This window comes from Tinamus guttatus, unplaced genomic scaffold, assembly GCF_059628265.1.
Source record: "Tinamus guttatus ecotype Peru unplaced genomic scaffold, ASM5962826v1 Tinamus_guttatus_pri_ptg000492l, whole genome shotgun sequence".
NCBI lineage: Eukaryota > Metazoa > Chordata > Aves > Tinamiformes > Tinamidae > Tinamus > Tinamus guttatus.
In genome coordinates this window covers 1969391-1982880 of record NW_028289026.1, presented here as the reverse complement: position 1 = coordinate 1982880, position 13490 = coordinate 1969391, and the positions used below count along the sequence as shown (strand labels likewise).

The 13490-nt window shown below is 36.1% G+C and overlaps 1 protein-coding gene across 1 annotated transcript in view; it reads right to left on the bottom strand.

Annotated features, from left to right (window-relative positions):
- Window positions 1-13490, bottom strand: part of COL14A1 (collagen type XIV alpha 1 chain) — a 113762-nt gene that overhangs the window by 45544 nt on the left and 54728 nt on the right. Inside the window, exons 17-25 of the mRNA XM_088533300.1 lie at window positions 12364-12435; window positions 11477-11619; window positions 8361-8490; window positions 7189-7311; window positions 5570-5719; window positions 4838-4954; window positions 2797-2943; window positions 1347-1421; window positions 64-203 (exon numbers count right to left, since the gene is read on the bottom strand). Of these exons, the coding sequence (XP_088389426.1) occupies window positions 64-203; window positions 1347-1421; window positions 2797-2943; window positions 4838-4954; window positions 5570-5719; window positions 7189-7311; window positions 8361-8490; window positions 11477-11619; window positions 12364-12435 (1097 nt within the window). The remainder of the gene's footprint in view (window positions 1-63; window positions 204-1346; window positions 1422-2796; window positions 2944-4837; window positions 4955-5569; window positions 5720-7188; window positions 7312-8360; window positions 8491-11476; window positions 11620-12363; window positions 12436-13490) is intronic.

Sequence of the window (13490 nt, the reverse complement as noted above, 5' to 3'; positions counted from 1 at the left end):
TGGTGCTAGCCTACAATGCCCGGACAAGGGCACATTCTCTCCCCCTCTGTACAAGTTGATTACCTGCGTTCCATCAGGACCAATCTTATCCAAAGCTCCAACAGTGCTATACAGGAAGCTAATTATTTTATTGAAATTGTCATCTCCAATGCTCCATGACCCATCCACCAAGAACGCTAGGTCAGCTTTGGCTGCTTTGCACACTGAAAAAGAACAAGAATTTGGGATCAGCGCAATGCCTTAACTCTACGTGAAATCCAATAAATCACTTATGAAAACATAGCTGTCATGAAAAGCCTTAAAAAAATATTTAATAGCCTAAATAAAAATAAGTTACACACACTCTTAGTCCCAGAGCTGCAAAAGAATCCCAACATGAGCTGTGTAGCATGGCTATGGAAACCAGTACATGCAAAAAGTTACACTAAGCTCTGTAATGCCTAATGTTTACCCCCTTGGTTCTGTTATTTAGGAGCAATTCAAGTTTCCCCCACCACATCTTACTCTAATATGCCTCTATGCAAAATGGCCCATAGAGCTTTACTCCTGCTCACACAGTTTGCTCATTACACTGAGGAATCTCCAATGTGCTACAGAATGCACTGCTAGGCATCAGGAGCAAAGAGACCCAAAGGAAGGTTAGTTTTTGAACATATTTTGTCTTGAAGAGAAATGTTCATCAAAATCCAGAGAAGAGATCAGGAAGATATATACCTGCATTTCTGGTTTTCTGCTCATTACTCATCTTTCATTTAAAAAAAAGCATTTGTTGCTATGAAGATCTAAAGACATAAAGTCTTTTTTTTTCTGTGGATTAAATTTTCTTATGGATTAAATCCTCCATCACCGTAAGTCAGACCAATTTAAAGCTGAAGGATTTGGCCGTCAGCCTCCAACAACAACGCTCTCTTCACAGAAATATTTGAGCCCCTAAATTAAACACTACATATTGAAATGATAAATAGAAGTCTACATTTAAAGAGAAGAGGATGAACATGGCCAACACTTTTCTTATTACCTAATGTAGACATATTTTTTAAAATCATGCTGCTTTGGAAGCTTAATTACCCCTATGATATCTGCTTCATCGCAAAATATGTATGGTTTAGGAGTTCTGGAAAAAGAAAATCCATGGTCTAATGTTCCTTCCTATTAATTTCTACAGTAGAATAATAGATGGCAGATTCTTGGCTCATTGCATTTCAGCCAGCTGCCTTAACAGCATAGTTAGCTGTAGCAAATGCTTTTTGAAATGCAACCCGTCTACATCTAAAACAGTGTCAGAAAGAGAATACCATCACATCAACACCCTAAAATCATTCTAAACCCCCACATGCAGCACTTACCCTCTTTTGCAGGAGGGATTGTAGGTGGTGGAGGTGTTGTTGAAGGAGGGGTTGGCGGCTGAGTTGGGAATGGTACTGGCAAATACAAGAAAGGAATATCAGAAAACACTTAAAGAAAATCCCAATATATTTTAACTATATAAGACTCAGCACTTTCTATTCACCTCTGCTTTCTTGGATTCAACTTTAACCAGCTAGATAGGCAACAGAAAAGGTAGTTGAGTGTGTGCATGTAACGTCCTCTTCTACTGAGCACATTAAAAAAGGAAATCACATTGCTTTCAGAAATGCAGCCATTATTTGGTTTGTAACAGTGAATGATACAACGTGTTACTGAACCACGAGAGGAACAGCCCCTTTCTTAGTTTCTCTAGTGTAGCAGACCCTGTGGCAGCCCTTTCTTTACGAAAATGAAAATTAGCGAGTTCTACAGAAGACTTACCACCTTTTCCAGCCGAAACAAGCACAACTGCCCAGAACTGTGGGTCTGTTGTCTGATCTCCATGACTTCTACTAAACTTGCTATACTGAGTTTCTGAACCTGGTTCTCCACCCTTCACATTAAGATAATCTTGGGAATTAAAACCTCCCAGAAACCTATCTGAATCCATACATTCTCCCTGACTGACAGTTTTGCTGGCTGAAAGAGCATTCTTTAGTAGTGAACTTCAATGCAGTTTAGGCTGAACTCGCAAAGATAACATGCACGTGTTCGATTTCCCCATTTATACCTCAAGAAAAGTTCCCATTTTTGTCCAATAACATTTTTCCAAGCTTTTCAATGCAAAAAACATAAGAAACAACATAAATAAATATTAAAATGATTTTATTCTGCCCACTCTATTTTTGTTTTTCTGTTTTGTTTTGTTTTGACCCTTGAAAGCAGGATCACACTTGTCTGTGAGTTTTTTCTGAGTGTTTTGTTTGCCTGAGAATTAAAAACGTCTTTTTTTTTTTTAAGGTACATTAGTAAATTGAGTCTCATTAAACTTTAAATAACTGGAACACTAGTTAAAATTTTGCTGAAGGACAAAGTTGCAGTATACAAAACTTTCTGTTTCTCAGTTTCTTTCTTTCTTTTTTTTTTTTTTTTTACTTTTCTTTATCTTTTCTTTTATTATTCTCAGAGAGCCACAGACTTTAACAAAATCTCCTAGTGAGACTTTTTATTAAGGGAGGTAACTCATACTCCCAGTCTTCTTCTCATTAGGAAGCCCAGCACAGTTGCTGAATGTGAATAGCGACTTCTCAAGTAATACACAGCAATTGTATAGGAATCAGCTGGAGAAAGCAACTTTTTTGTCCAGTTCTGCGGAGGAGTCATAATGGAGCTGAAAACTTAAAAACTCAGCTAAAGCAAACTCCATAGTAATAGCATATTTGTAGTAAAGGGCAAGAAAGAAGAAGCATTTGAACATTATCACTGCTGGCAGAACTCAATTTTACTTACATGTTGTTTCCATGATGCTCGCAGCAGGACCCTCTATCTCCTGAAGCTGTGTGTGAACACTGATTTTATATTCAGTGTCAGGAGTTAGCTCAAAGAAACAATGTCTAGGCGTCCCTCCACCAAGATTTGCTTCTTGTTTTTTCCCATCTGGAATCATACAATAAACTGTTAAAATCTTTTTTCCTATCCTGTTTTATTGGATAACATAAGTCTGAAATTAGAAAGGGCATGACAGTAGATGAATGGCAAGTGGTAGATATAAATTAATAAGCCACAAGATGACTTATTTCTGGAAATTCATGCCTGTACAGAGGCTTCTGCAACATTTTAGCCTTCACATTCAGTATCAGCTGAGGAATGTGTTATTTGCAGGGAAAAAAAAAGGTGTTTACCCCATGAAGTTAATAAAAACACTAACCCAGTCATCAATGGGTTTTGGATCTGGTCCTAAATTATCAGTGTCTAATGAGTACTTGTTGCATTTTTTAATTCCACTGAAGTCTTTGTCTAGGCCTCTGGTTCTCAGAGTCTGTAATGTGCTTAATAATTGCAGGCAGGACTGAATTAGATACTGTGTTCCAGCTTCCGCTAGTAACCACTTAGCATGATGCTTAAGGAAGGGCATTTAGAGCATCCTGCAATTAATTCAGTTAAATTCTCAACTGCAAAACATGCCTACAGTTGAAAGCATCTGAACACTGGAAATAGCATAATGCAGATATTCAAAATAAGAGGAAAAGCTTCAGCACAATTCATAATCTGCAGCAGAATTACATTACAATGAAACATAAGCAATTGACTTCACATTCTACAGAAGATATATACAAATGCTGAAGGGTCATTCAGTGCCAGGGAAAAAACATCTGATGCTTATCAGGAGAAGCTTCCTTAGTATAAAAATAATTGATCACTGGCTGAATGGGACAAATCTGATAATCAGAACTGTTCATGATAGTTGCTAGTAAGAAGCAGATGTTCACACTTTTGTTCATTCTGTTCATATTTGGGGTCTCTTGGCTCAGTCAAAACAATTATGGCACTTCTGTATGATAAGGAACAACGAACCAAGAAAGCAGAACACAGTATTGGCAGGCTCCAAGATGAGAAGGAAACCAGGGCTGCTTTGTGCCAGCCAAGATCTGTGCTTTCTGCACTTGTCTGTGTTCCAGACCATTTAATAAAATATATCACCATCCATTTGCCATACCACAAAAAAAGAACATCACTTTTTGCAGCCAAATTAGTATTACTTTTCATGATAGCTTTGATAGATCTCATTAGAACTTACTAATTAAACTTCTCACAAGTTATCCAAGTGTCTATTTTGTCAGCATTAAAAAACACATTCATGCCTACTGGGGATAAGAGAATTAGCCTACATAAATACTGACTTCCTCCATAAATGCTTCTGGCTACGCTGAGAATTATAGTGCGTGGTAAGAAGTTATAATTCACTTTCTATACAGTCTGTGATAAAAGGGTCAAAACACCATGTGTTGCCACATAAAAATATCTCATACTTATCCAGATGAGTAGCATTACTACAAACTATAATTAACCATCAACTGAATGAGAACAGACAAAACCAGTTCCTGTACTAACTCTGAACATGGTCTGGATTCCATCAGAGCTTTCCCCTATCCTCTAGTCTATCCTAACCCTGCAAGACTAACATCTACAAGAAATCACTGATACTTTATTTAAAATCTTAGATGCATTCAATTCATCCTTTATCTTCTGTCCCTTACAGCAGAGATAATTTCAAGTAAACACCTATTTTCTATTAATAGGGCTCCCTCCCATCAACTGGACAAATTGCCTACATCTATTTGATCTAAAATGACAAGAATGCTACTTTCATTGCTGAAACTTTTAATGTGTAGACCATTCTCTTCTCTCTATCCTTTCCAATCTTTGAAGAACCAGTCTATAAGTCTGGCCTCATGCAGTTTCTTAACTCATTAAATTCAATTCTCTGGGCACAGCAGCCATAGCCTAAGCCAGTACAGCGGGGTGCACATTGAATGTTCTAGAAACTTACCCACAAGCGATTCTATAACGACTCTGTATGCAGTAGCATGTCTGTGAAGCTGCCACTGAGCACAGAGACTAGTCATGCGGACTTGGTACGTATCCAGATTTGTCACACCCAAGTACACTGAAAATTAATTATAAAAAAAATTAGTAGATTTACTCCTCTAATGAGAGATTCAAGAAAAGTACAGAAGAACTACAGTAAAGTACTTGTGCCAACAGCTGCTTCCAAAAATGCCATCAAGAAACTCCGAAAGAGGAAGAAAAGTATGAATCTTGGTCCAAAGGTTTGGTACTAACTTAATTTAGTTAAGATAGACTAATAACCACTGCTAAAATACAGGTAATATAAAAATATCATTATAACAACAATATTTTTGTAAAAGATTAACTTAAAATTAAGGCTTAGATGTAAAATATTCAATTCAAATTATATACATAGATTAGGAAAAAAAAGAGTAAATACATTTTCCATTAAGAAGATTTGCATCTAATTTAGGCAAATATGCTTGAATGATAAACAGTAACATCTGCTTTCTGGCTTATCTCATGTTAATGTCCAGCAGGATATTTTAAAGCCTGATGCAGTCTGATAAAAGAGGGCCTTTTATTTCAGCAGACAATTAGCACACAACAGAGAAAGACTTTCATGTGAAAATTCATTCAGAAAGTTGCACAAAGTTGAAGATACAGTGAAAAAATGTCTGTAGAGATGTGAATAGCATGAAATCATTCTTACAGGTTTTGGCTATGCCTGTTAGGGCATCACTGAAGCCTGTTGAATATGAAGCAAATACTTTAACATTATACTCTGTTCCACTGAGGAGATTTAGAATAAGAATAGTATTAATATCATCCCCTACAAAGGTCTCCAACGCAGGTCCAGGGACTGCAGAAAAAAAAGAAAAGAAAAATTAGAAAAATCATTTGCTTATTCATTGAATCTCCAGGCAATAAAAACCAATCTTCAGGAGGGCAGGTAATTTTGAATAAGCCAAAAGTTTCTGCCTCATTTTTGTTTGCCATACATAAAAACAAAGACTCTATTTTTATTCAGAACAGTCCATGGTCCTTGTATGGGAAGAAGCCACAACACACTTGGGAAATTCAGCAGTAGGATTCATTAGGGCTAGACACTGGCATCTGCTAAGACTCTGTTGTTCTGCTTCAGTGACTTACTACTGCCCTAAATAGGCAGCCAAAGATCTCCTTAGTTTGATGGTGTGCCAGGACCAACAGGGGACAGCAGATGCCAGCCAGCAACACAGGCCCTGAGGGGTTCTTATACAACAGCTTCATTTAATACTTTACAAAAATGATAATGAAAATAGAATAGAACAAAACTATTGCCAAGTCAGAACTGCAAACAGCTCCTTTACAATGTTTTTCTTAGCTCTTCCAGATACACTTGAGAAACCAGCCAGCTTTATCTTCAGACAATATTTTAGCCTTTTAATGGTAACATATTCTTATTTCACTTTCAGGAGAGGACAACAGGTTTCTAAAAGAATCTGAAAGAGAATGGGTGGCTCATCCAGCAGCAACATGCAGTCAGGCACAGGACACAGCACACAGAAAGGGCAATGAGTACAGTGGCAAGTATTTGCAAGGAGAAGGGTGAGAGATGTAAAAATCAAAGCAATAATTTTTTGTTTGCATTGTAAGAAGGAAGCTGAAGGACAGGAGAACCAGAGTTTACAGGTAAGGAAGGGGAGGAAGGTAGTCACTGGAATAAATGGAAGGAATCAGGATAAAATAGCATAAAAGAACAGACTGAGATCAGACTGATCAGCCTCAAGAAGGGAATGGTATCGAGGATTCTTACTGCTCTCTACAACTACTTAATGGGAAGGTGTAGAGAAGATAGACTCATCTTAGAGGAGCTTCTGAGGCAAATGAGGAAATGGACAAAACCTCCAACACAGAAAGTTTCAAGTAGGTATTAGAATAAACAGTTTCATAGTGAGGGTAGTCAAACATTGGAACAGATGCCTACAGAGGTTTTAAAATCTCCAACCTTGGAGATATTACAAACTCAAATGGAAGAGGTCTGATTGGACCTGTTCTAAGTCAGCTCTCTTTTGACTGGGGAATTGGATCTTCAGAAGTTCTTCAGATCTTCAGTAGTTTCTCCAAAACTACATCAGTCAGTAATACTATGAAGCTTCCCTACTCAGTAGCCGAGAGCCTAATTTAAAGAAACTAAGTTAAAGCTCTGTGAACGGCATTGAATTTTGTTCTCTGTAAGTTGTAACCAAGAAATATGTTAGGTTTAAGTATAAAATTCAGCAAAGGACAATGTCAAGACATTCTAAGGGGGAAATAAAAAGGCAAAAAGAAACCAGTTTAAAAACTCACTGTTGACAGGTTTGTAGACAATCCTGTAACCCATAGTTGGTGAAGGTGGAGCATCCCAACTAATACGCAATCTGTTGTACCATTCATCTGACACACGCAGATTTCTAGGAGCAGACAGGGGTACTAAAAGGAAGAAAAGCTGCCTTTTAACAAGTATTTCTCTTGCATGCATAGGCATAAAGTTGAGATATGCACATAAAAATAGTAAGAAACATAACCCAGTGCCCTCAGATTTATGGGTATGGAGAAGTATGGGTTCTCAGAATAAAAGTTTTAATCGAATTCATCCTTCCATGATGATGATTCCAGTGGACTAATGTTGATATATTTACGAAAATGAAGCTAAAGATTAATTAAGAGATTTGCAACTGTCCAGTAAACATTGAATTCTCAAACTAATTCTCAGCTTTGTCCCAACATTAAAAAAAAAGAGATAATTATCTACCACTTATGTAGTTCCTTTCAATCCAAATGCATTAACAAGTTTCACAAGTATAAATCAAGCTCTTGTGAATATTTGAGTTTTCAAATGGATTCACAGGACTATTTTACAATTTGTTTTAGCATCTGGTCAAACGGCACTTCAATTTAGGCAGAAATTAAGAGAATAATATGATATACTATCCTATCCTGACTGGCAGTTACTGATGAGATGATTTTTTACCAACATACAATAAAGAGGGGACTTAAGCTGAAGTTGAGTAATCTTTTGCTAAATGGTCAGAACTCTAGAGATAATGCAACCACTTTTATTAAAAGTTCAGCAGTGTTTCTAAGGACCTTTAGACATGACCTCAGCTGAAAGGAAATCTAACAGAACAATGGTTGGTTTAATTCTATCCCACTGAGCAATATTTATGTTATTTGCTGCATTAATTGGGTTTTCCTTGGTGGGCTATCTATCAAGGACTTACTAGAATTATTCCTCAGTAAATTTCTGCCCATTTAGAGTACTTGAACATAGAATATAATCTGTTAATCATAAGTAACCCATTGCTTGTAAATCAATGAATTGAAGTTAATATAAGGCTTCAGAGTCATATAAGTCATGCAAAGTAAACTGACGCTTATAAGCAAATACATTATTACAAGTCAAGGCAAAAAAAGCCCCAAAGAATAAGCCTTTTCCTGTACATATCCTAGCCAGGGACAAGCAGAAAGTTTGTACTTACAGGTTTTGCCAGGAGCTGAGACACTGACTCCTTCCCCATCGGAGTAGATGGGAGTAACGGTAACTTTATATTCTGTATCAGAGAGCAGAGGCTGAAGCAGGAGGCTGTTCTGCCTTCCAGGCACCATTACCTGAAGGTCAGAGTAGCAGAAACAAACATGGGGTCCAGCATATTTTTCATATCATAGGTAATATCTAACCTCTTGTTCCACTAATAGAGCTCTCCAGCAATCTACATCTTGCATTTTTTAAATATTTCTGATGCTTTATTGTAAAACAAAATAACTAAACTGTCTTCTCTTTTAAAAATCCATTAATTATACCTGAGTAAAATTTTTAAAAAGGGACAATAAATATATATGTAATAAAACACAAGGCACTATAACTCCATAAAAAATGTACCACCAATGTTCTCTTCGTGATTGCTGCTAAAAGAGTAGAGAGTATCTTACAGACAAAATAAAGCCTCATTTTTTATTCATTCTTGACCTTAAAGGGATTACTCAAAACCATGCCTATTAATAAAGTCAACCGTTATGTTCTTTGGGGAGAGAAGATCATCCTTTCATGGAGGAAGACATATGATTCTGCAGACTGGAAAGCATAAATTAAACAAGCGAAATTAAAACAGATTTTAATTTTAATCTCAGAGCCTGCAGAGCCCGCATGGGAGCTATGCCTGATACACAGTGTGGATGCAGTAGAAAAGAAAAAAAAAAGTGTTGATAGCACAACAAAATTTTCTGAGGAATAAAAGAGAAAGCTCTCACCAGCTTTACTGCTTCAGAATACATACTTCTAGCTCTATGAAATAATACACAGAGGAAAATAATCTAGTATACCAAGTGTTGAGACTTGTCAACAAAACACTTCATTCATTATTCAGAACTGGAAACTATGTTAGTGCAAGACCATCCAAAGACCTGTGCATGAGACACCTTGATGCTAAACTCTTCCATACATACATATACAAGACATAATCCAAGTTTCTGAAAACAACACATAATTTTTTTAAAAAAAGAAAAAGGAATGGATGCAAGTATTGAGAGGTCCCTCTTTTCCACATCTGCACATCAGAGAACAATATATTTCTCAGCAATAAGAAACATTCTTGGCTTGAAGAAAGACAAAAAATGCAATCCTTCCAACATGTACAGCACACCCAAGAACATACATATAATAAAGGGCTTGACCATTCTGTGGTAAGAAGTATTCTATTACATTTCTTAGACCTTGATTTTCAGCCAATTGTTTTGAGAATTAAAAATAATAATAATATTTTTATGGAAAGAGAGGAGTATTTGAGATTTATAACTGAAATCAGAGCCAAAAAAAGAACCTAAGGAAAGCATCCGCTACAGAACTGTCACGCTATAGTATCCTTAAGCACAGATTCCACAAAACCTTTGGGTCTGCTACAGAAATATACTTAAAGATGTGAACACTCCCCCAGAAATTTAAGCTGGGTGTCATTTCATTAACATCTGTGTTGCACTTCTCAGGTGCTTGAAGCCACATACATTCCTTCAGCTTAGAATATGCTTAACTTAAAGAAGTTATTCAGTAAAGAATTCCTGCACATGATTAATGTCAAAGGCTCTGAAATACATGCTTAATTAATTAGCTGGATTATAACTAAAGAATTGCTTACTTAAATTAAATAATTTGATGAAATACAGCCAGGATGCCTACAAATCTTACATATTTATGATTTTCTTTAATGCATTTTGAATCAACTTAGTTCATTTTAATAATCAGAATTAAAATATCCTTCCTACAGTTTTACTTTCCTTTTAAAATAATAACCGGTCACTGAATACTAAAACAGAACTAGATTTATATGATCTAACTAAATCTCATTAAGCTTTCCAAAGCCAAAACAATAAGTATGGAATGTGAATTTCAGATACTTCTGCTTATTCTCACACAACAATAAGTTGCAGCACTTAGTGCAAGATTACTTGCTGTGTAAGTATCATACACTGTACTATCATATAGTCAGTGGAGATTCACTAAGAAAGTTTACCAGTCCAAAAATAAACCACTGTACTAGGAGTTCATTTTCAGATTATAGTTGAAAGAGATGATTAATAAGTAAATCTCTATCAAAGTCTCACAAAAGTTGGATGAAATCGAAAAGCAAAAAATACTATTCAATGTTCTTTCTAGAAAAAAAAAACCCAAATAGCTCATTTAAACCATTTTTATTGATAACACCTTAAAGAAAATAAAGCTAAAATAACATATGCTGATATCAAAAATAATATCCTATATCTTTAGTATAACTGATATGAACAGAAGTGAGTCACATGACTGAGACCAACAAAGTCTAACGAAGGAGGTTGATATGAGGAATATTTTTGCATTCTGAATTACTAACTTACAAAATAACCAGGTTATAACACACTTACACTTGGGATTTTTTTTTATTTGCTATATGCATGAAAGAGTACTCAAAGTACTAGTCATGCTTTCACATATTTTCCTAATGTCTTGAGCATCAGAAGGTTTAGTTTTGTTTGTTTATAGTTTTTTCTGTTGTTTTTTTTTTTAATCATCACATGATACTGAAAGAATAACAAGCATCCTTAGACACTTAAATTCCAAAGTGATTTCCTTACTGTGACATGTTCAGGTTATGTGAGCAGTAAAAGAGACCAGCATTTGAGCCCTGATTATACTAGCTTAGTATAAAATGAGGAGATGAAAAAAAATTGCTGGGTAAAATAAGCTATTTAGGATGGTTCTGCACAAAAATTGAGGGGTGTTAGAAAAACAATTTGAGGATAAAGAAAGGCCTAGAATTTACTCCTTCGGTCACTTATATGACTTGATTTAGCCAAATTAGCCAAATCTACAAAAAAAGGAAAAAGAAGTCAGGCAGGTAGCCTTTAAGCACAACCTCTTTAAATACACATGCAACAGGGCCTTGTTCAGCATGAAGACCTTTGTTTGCTATGCATCAGGTTCGTAGGATCAAAGCGTTCAATAAAACCAAACATACATCATTTACTAATGGCAATAAGTGTCACATAAAGCAAGTCCATGTCTTAGCAATTATTAAACAACTTTTCAAGCTTATTAACCATACAAGAAACCCATACGGACCATTCTTACCGCTTCCTCCGCGCGATCACCTCTTGCAGCGAGATAGGTCACTCTGAACTGCTGAGCACTGTAATCTGAAATGTCCCATATCACCCTCAGGCTTGATGTTGTTTCATCATCTATAACGAGGTTTCTTATTCCTGGTCGAAAAACTAAAGGCAAAGATAATTCAATTAATAGTTTATAAAGTCTATTTTTACATTTAAAATCTGTGCTAATTTATCCGCTAACTACAAACTACATTTCTTCTTCACTGAAGCCACAGTGGGTCTGCAGACCCACCTGGAACAAAACCCTACAAGTCCAGCAATACTTGACCTTTTTAACAACTAAATATGAATAACTTAAAAAATAATAGTCATTTTATGTTGCAGTTAATATGTATTATTCCTCATGCTTTTTTGAACTTAAGTTTCTTGCTTGCAGAGCTTTAGAATAATCAAAAATCTACTTCAACTAGAATGTCACAAAAGAGAAATGAGGTAGAACTGTTGATCCCTAAATGTCAGTTCTAAGTGCAAACAAACAGAATTCTCAAAACAAAACATCTCTCTGATGTGTTTTCAACCAAAAAAAAAGAGAGAGAGAGAGAAAGAGAGAGAGAAAAAGGAGCTGTATTTTCCAAATCAAATTCAGTCTCTTAATTGCTAATACCATTCAAAGTCCTTATAATACATTACAGTCTGGTGACACCCCATCCCTGAGGTCTACACCCCAACAAGAGGTGGAGGTGACAGGGGACTGTACCAATCACATAAACCAGCAGGAACCAGGGTTATTCAGCCCCTCATGAAGATCACAACATTCTGCTCCTTGATCTGCTGAAGGTGCTACACTATGGAGAGCCTTGGTTCCTGGCCTTCAGCATTTAAACTATTTACATTTATTCCATTTACCTTCTGTTGTGGGCTTAGAAGTTGTGGTACTGCTAGCAGTCACAGTGGTAGGGATTGCGGTAGTCCTCGCAACTGAAAAACAGTGCTCAGCTCAATAGCAATTCAATAAGACGGGAAGGTCACAGTATTTATCTCCTGATTCTAACTATGGTAATAAAACTGTGCATTCACACACACAACCATCCCCCACACTTTGGCCATTTTAGAAACTGAAACAGAAGTATTCATTGAGTTTACTTTAGGCACATGGATTTACAGGATCAGCACTTAGCTCTGCAGAACAATTATGCAATAGTAAAAAAAGGATAATTATAAATTGTACCATTAAGTAGGAATACATATAGCCTTCCACATTTCTGCTCAAGCATTTCACCCTGACTTCCACTTTCACCTTTTCTTAAAAATGTCATTAACTGATTTGAGAGCTCTTTAAGTGAAAAGAGGAAAGATACTTGTCCATGTCAAAAGTGGAAATACCCAGCAACACTCAGCAAAACCAGCAGTGTTTGGATGGGTATGGACCTCTTAGCAGAAGATTCAAGATTAAGTCCAAGATTAATTTAATGGGAATCAAATAAATTTACACCTGAATACACAGCCACTGGCTTTCCAAGTCACTAACCATAAGAAGAGAACGAGTGCATGAAGTTTTAAATATTTTTTTTCTTTCTCATGGAATAGGAGGAACAGAAGGGATACACATTGGTTTACCTTATCCCAACAAGTATTCTACTGTGTTGTTCAATTGTAATTTACTGATATTTTAATAGACTAGATTAAAAACAATTGCAATATTTTCCCACAGAAAAAGTTCTTTTAGTATGATAGAAATAAATTGCTAAAGCCATGCCTTTTCTACTACCTTCTAAAGCACTTCATTTTGAATACAACAAATAAATGAAAATCCGTATCTCTCCAGGAAACCTAGATAAAGCCTGATTTCTTAGGGAAGAAATAACACTGGCAGCCAAAGAGAAGTTATATTTCATGTCTGATGATATCTGACATAGACAGGAAGGAGAGTTTTTTTCAGGTTGGTCCTCTGGATCATCTGCTTGATTGAGTAAAGCCTATTTCCATGGACTATACATTTCTCCAGAAATAGGCTTAAAACAAAAAAATAGATT